Source organism: Phragmites australis, chromosome 2 (genome assembly GCF_958298935.1).
Source record: "Phragmites australis chromosome 2, lpPhrAust1.1, whole genome shotgun sequence".
Taxonomy (NCBI): Eukaryota; Viridiplantae; Streptophyta; class Magnoliopsida; order Poales; family Poaceae; genus Phragmites; species Phragmites australis.
In genome coordinates this window covers 47,303,267-47,309,266 of record NC_084922.1, presented here as the reverse complement: position 1 = coordinate 47,309,266, position 6,000 = coordinate 47,303,267, and the positions used below count along the sequence as shown (strand labels likewise).

The 6,000-nt window shown below is 51.0% G+C and overlaps 1 protein-coding gene across 1 annotated transcript; it reads left to right on the top strand.

The window, feature by feature from the left end:
• Positions 1-1,915: 1,915 nt before the first annotated feature.
• Positions 1,916-2,611, top strand: LOC133909348 (uncharacterized). The gene has a single exon (XM_062351741.1). The coding sequence runs from the start codon at positions 2,074-2,076 to the stop codon at positions 2,395-2,397; it is 324 nt and encodes a 107-aa protein (XP_062207725.1). The 5' UTR covers positions 1,916-2,073; the 3' UTR covers positions 2,398-2,611.
• Positions 2,612-6,000: the final 3,389 nt, after the last annotated feature.

Genomic DNA, 6,000 nt, shown 5'->3' with positions numbered 1-6,000 from the left:
TTGGGCAGCCCAGATAATTAAAGTCAATTTATAATTAGAATTTGATGCAAACATTATCAGCAAAACCTGCAAAATTAGCAAGGGAATTGGTTTTTTTAATCGAGTTCCGACAGACTCTGAAGGATGAACAGCTGAAGATAATCTTGCTTGCCAGTTATTTCCATTGCTATTACTTCACTTGATTGGAACCAAGCATTGGCTTTCATCAATGGCCTGTTGCAACAAAAATGGACCTTATAACTTTGGGCAACTCTATCTGTTTATAAAAGCACTGGTTGCTATTTTTCTTTTCAAACTGGGTTAGGTATCTGTGCAAATCAAGTTTGCTTTTCTGGAAAAAAAAAAGGGCGACAGGCAGAACAAACAACACCATACATTACGACATGCATCCAGATGAAGTGATAAAATCATTTGTTTACCATATCTGTTACTACTATATAAAAATACTATCAGGATGATAGTCTAAAACCTTCGGATCAAGGTAAAATACTATCAGGCATGATCAATTACCTTATTCTTTATCCAATCATGTCTCCACATCACCTTTGCAATTAGTGTTCTCTGATGTTTGGGGGGAAAGCTCCAACTAAGTAAAGAAAGACGTTAGAAATTAAACGAGACAATATGCATGTCATAATGTGCATGTCATAAAATGGAGTTGGGTCTCTCTCTCTCTCTCTCTCTCTCTCTCTCTCTCTCTCTCTGTTCGTTGTCGCCGAACCACTTTGGCTTGTTCTTATCCAGGCCAGGTCTATTGAACAAACTTGCCGTGTCGAACCAAGCTTTCCTCCCTTCCCATGTTCCACCTCGGCAGCACGTCATCCAATCAAGATCGGAATCCCATAGAGCGATCTTGTCAGTTCAGCAAAAAATAAATAAAAAAATGGAGCAATGTTCGCAGTTCAAGTCTCAATGCTGATGCTACCAGATTAATAGCCAATAGAACAAATATAAAATCTTTTAGGGTTTTTCTTCTATTCAAGACGCGAAGACCTCGGGATTAGCATGTCGTTAAATCATGTGGCGTTCCAGAATTTAGCTTAATTGTGCAAAATTAAGCTGAGACCTGTAAAATGATCCAAAGCGTAGAGTACTCGTGATCATTTCCCTCCTTCCAGAATTTAGTGATTTGTTCCTTATGACCCAAACATTGGAATGAATCATTGAGCTGTTTTTTAATTATTATTTTTTGATAATAATTATTGAGGCTGGGTTGCTCTGGGATACTTGTCAAACTTGTCTAGCAGCATGGCACATTGATTAGCTGGTGCAAATCTGGAGAACAGCCTACCTGAAATGTACCGTATCTAGTCTCTAGAAAACTTAAAACTTCATATGGCGATGGCGTCAGATGTCAGGGCACCGTTGAGCTGACTTTTCGATGTTATCCGATCTCTCTCCACACACATCAAATCAAAAGTGACTTAACAAGCAACACGACACGAACTCGGTCATATCACAATCCTAATTGTACGCATTGTTTTTCTTATACTCCTTTTTTACTTTATCATTTTCTTCTTGACTCGCCATAACGAAATGATTGCCTGATTTCCGAGACTCTAGACATCCTAGGTAGTAGGTAGAAGCGTCAACAGAGCTTCAAGTTGGCATACCGAGCAACCTGCTAATGCCTCTGTGGCGTTGTTTCATGACTCGTAAGCAAACCAAACTCCGAAGGGAAACAAGCAACCAACCAAAACCATCTGCTGGACGAGTACAGTTACCTGGCGGCCGTCCAAATCGATACAATCACAGCACGAGCTATGTATCATCCTAGCTAGAAACTAAAGAAACCATCAGCATCAAACATGGCCTGGCAGAAGCGACCGAAGCCGAAAAACAAATGCAACACCCAGAAGGCAATCGACCACACGCAAGAAATATTGAGCCCAGGTCAAACACCTCCTGAAAGTGAAACCATTACAAAACCAGCGCGGGTGGCAAGAACAGAGCTGCAACTTCCTCACCTATAAAACAACGAAGCGTCTAGCGAGCAAGAAGCTGTTACCACCAAAGCGGCAAAGCCAACCAGTTCTTCAGCCAAACTAATTGGCATCGCCTTGAGCCAGTCAAATGGAGGGGCTCATCCCGTTCATCTACAAGGCCATCAAGGAGCGGCGGACCCGGAGCTACTCCAGGTGCAGCTCCACCGGCTCGGCGCACGGCCGGTTCGGTGGCCGCGTGGACGACGGCGTCTGGGGCCAGAAGCAGTGGGTGGCGCCGGTGCGTGAGGACCTGGCCGATGGCAAGTTTCCGGCGGAGAGGGAGATGACGCACCGCCGTCACCGGTCGCTGGAGGAGCTGGCGGGGGAGGTGGGGGCCTCGCCACAGTGGCGGCCGGGCGCGCTGCCGAGAGGGCGGAGCCTCAGGATCTTCTCATGCATCGGCGGCATGTGAGGACGCTCGCGGCTCCCGTGCTTACGTGCATGCGCTGGCGCAGGAGGAAGGTTGGTGCGTGCAGGATCAAGGAATTTGCTCGTGATTTGCTTAATTTTGAGGTAAGATTCAGTGGAAGGAGTAAGGAATTAATGTAGTGGTTGTACCGTGTTATCCATCCAACTACCAAAGTGTACATGCTCATGGTTTCGATCTATGCGTTTGTTTCGTGCTACTGATCCAGCACTACACAGCGGCGATTTCCTGAGCAAATTTGCTCTGCGTCGGTCAGCATCAGAAACAAGTTCAGAACCGACATCTTTAGCCTTCATCTTATTTCAAAATTCAAACCAAACATCGGGACCCAGTTCTCGATCTGATGTACGCCTGTATTGCTCGAAGCTTTGTGGTTTGGTGGCATGCAATGAAAGTACCATGAGTCACGACGGCGCACGGCGGTGAAAGAAGCTGTCAAATCAATCTCTATGGTTGTGGCCAGTGGCTAATGCTTCTGAAGCTGTCAAATCAATCTCCATCATGGTATCCACGTTACTGTTTCACATGGGCGATGCTTTTGAAGATGCCGCGTACGGTACCAGGCCGTAGGGTGGGCTGGGCTTAATTTGCAGACGAGACAACTCGTCAATACACGTGTTGAATCCCGTCAGGACGGGCGGACGGCCCAACGCTTGAATATACAGGCCACACTCGGTGGACTTGCTGCCTAAGGCCAACTCCAGCAGTTCCACTATTCAGTACTACAGTACACCGTAACGTACCGTGCCAGTGGAAAGTCGGGCAGCAGCTACTCTATTCGGTGCGACAGTGCCGCATAGTACTGCTACAGTGCTGCGGAGAGTATAAACCTGTATTTTTCGGGGTTACTGTAACAGTACGCAACACTGTACACAGTGCGGGTCCGGAGAGAGGAAAACACTGTAGTATACTGTAGAAACAGTATTTACGGAGGCTGACAGCGGAACCGAAGAGAGAAAAAAAATAGTAGAAGGTACGAAATAAGATAGCTGCTGGAGATAAAAAAGGATGCTGTAACAGTGATAAGAGATATTTTAATAATATTTTTGAGGATTAAAATTTAAAATAACTGCTGAAGATGTTCTAAGACCATCTTCAATAACAGTGTTACGGGGTGTGGATTCCTTCCCCAAATTTGCCAGCAGCTACCACGGATCGGCTTCACTGTAGCACCGTTGCCAATTCTGCTGGAGCTGCTCGATAAAAAAAAAAGTACTACAGTAGCTTCAGCACAGTGTTTTACGGGAGCTGCCCTAAACTGGCAACTCCATGCGTGCCTCCTCCTATATTTTTTTGCACGGAGCAACTCCATGCATGCATGTCAATCCCGCCCTAAACTGGCAAACCTTTGCGCACCATTGGAGGGAACTAAGAAATCTTAGACTTGGGCTAATCTTCCGGACCGGCAAGACAAACCCGTGGCAACACTGTAGAAAGGACGACGGGCGATCGAGGAGGCCGTGTACCAACGGCACGGGGGCATGAGGCCATCCCAGCCGCGGGGTAATCTTGCCGGCCCGCCCGGCAGCTCCTCGCCGCGGCCACGCGGGGCGCAGAGCCGGGCCCCGGTCGCAACTCGAGAATCTCCACGGGCAAGCCACAAGACGGTGGTCGGCGTCGGCCCGAACACGCGCGCGCACGTACGTACGATCCCACGACCGAAACCGTAAAAGCATTCGTCCGAGCCGCGCCTCCGGCCCGCTGCCCCGCGACGCTGGCCGAGGCGCCGAGCTACGAACGTCGCAACAGCCTCACCACAGCCGCACAGGGGAGGGGAGCTGGTCAGCCAGCCAGCCAGGAAAGGAAGGCATCAGTGTGCCCACCCCAGCCTGACAGGCCAGGCGTCAGTGCGTCACTGTCGAGGATCTAAACGCATCTCGAGGCGTATCTCACGGCTAATTAATACCACCCGGTGGTCGTTGCCGGACAACCTGAAAAAGCTCCAGTGAAACCATTCAGGCCTTTCCACTAACCTGAGGATCCAGCGCTGTAATATATGAACAGGAGACTGAGTTTTTTTCCCTACGAAGAGAAAAATTGATTGTTCTAGTAAAATTGTGAAAGGTAGCGCATCTCTCGTACCCCTTCTACCCGTAACTCCGTAACAAGTAATTGAGAGCAGCCGTGCAGCGCAGAGAACGCTTTTCACCGTGGAGCCAAAAACTGGAGCCCTTTTACGCCAAAACTGAAGTAGCTGGCGCTGCACCTACATGGCTGAACTCTTGTTCCTTCGTTCTCTCTCTGAGAGGAAGGAATCAATACCACAAAGCTCCCTTCCTCTCTCTCCCCCCTATAGCTCGGCGTCCTCTACTCTAGTCTCACTCTTGTAGCTCCTCCTCTCTCTCTTAAACCCTAAAGAGCTCTCGTCTGGAACCGCGCGGTCTGAGCGCTCCGCCGCAGCCCGCCAGCAATGTCGACGTTCACCCCCCCGGCGCCGCCGGTGACAACTCCGCCGTCGCTTATGGTGCCGGTGGCGTACGGCGGCGGAGACGGGGCCGAGGTTGCGGCAGCGAGGGGGTCTTACGGCCCGGTGATCGCCATGCTGGCCGTCGTCTTCGTGCTGGCCGCGGCGGCACTGGCCGTGGGGCGGTTCTGCTTCGGGCGTCGTGTTCTCGGCCACGCCGGCGGCCACGACCTGGAGGCATGGGTGGAGCGCACGTGCGGCCCGTGCGTCGGCTTCGTCTCCACGGCCCCTGCCAGTCGAGGCGGTGGTCTGGCGAAGGAGGAAGGCGGTGGCAGTGGCACTACCGCGGTGGCGGTCGCCGCAGCGACGGAGCCGCCGCCGGAAGGAGCAGAGCGAGGGGAGTGTACTAGCGGCGGCGGCGGCGGGTCCTGAACCACTCCTGATACGGGTCTTGTAAATTTTTCCATGAAACATGTCGGGGAATTCGTGTCGGGATTTTTGGAGTTCTAATTTGTACGCCTCTGTCTGGAGGCGACGGGCTAAACCCCACCTGATTCTTGGTGATGCCGCGGGAGATGCGGCGAAATGGATTTGGTGTTTGTTTGCATGCTCCATTTACTCAGTGTTCGACGCGTTTTTTCTTCTTTCGTTTTAGACCCTGGCCCGTGCGCTCGTAGAGGTTTGCGGCGCTCCGGTGCTCGCCGCCGTCGCCCTCAGTTCGCTGCGGCGTAGAGGTCTTGTGCTCTGCTGTGACCCGTACGTGCTGACATGATGGAGCAGGGCGGGCGCGTCCCTTTTGTTTGGCTGGCATCGCATCGGGTTGGATGCATGAAGCCTTGTGGCAGCCTGGCAGGAGCGGCACATGAGCAGGTCAGAGGACACAGCGTTGACTGTCCTTGGCGGCACGGGACTAGCCCGCAAATACGCACTCTTCCAGATGGTCCTTTTCACGTCCGCCGCACGCGGTGATGCACACACAGAGAGATGGGTAACTGCATGCACGCGAGGGTTGAGAACTTGGGACTGGGTGCAGCGCAACAAGAAGACTATTTTTGACGTGATTTTCTCCTCGTTCCTCCAACTCGATCCTGGCAATGTACCGTATACAGTAGAGAAGTTGCACGCCGTTAGCGTGCAATATTAACCTGTTTCCTAAGATACATGAGCATCAAATCATTATCCCA

What these genes read in the sequence shown, in the direction of transcription:
- LOC133909348 (XM_062351741.1), top strand. Translation starts at nt 2,074, where the DNA reads ATGGAGGGGCTCATCCCGTTCATCTACAAGGCCATCAAGGAGCGGCGG.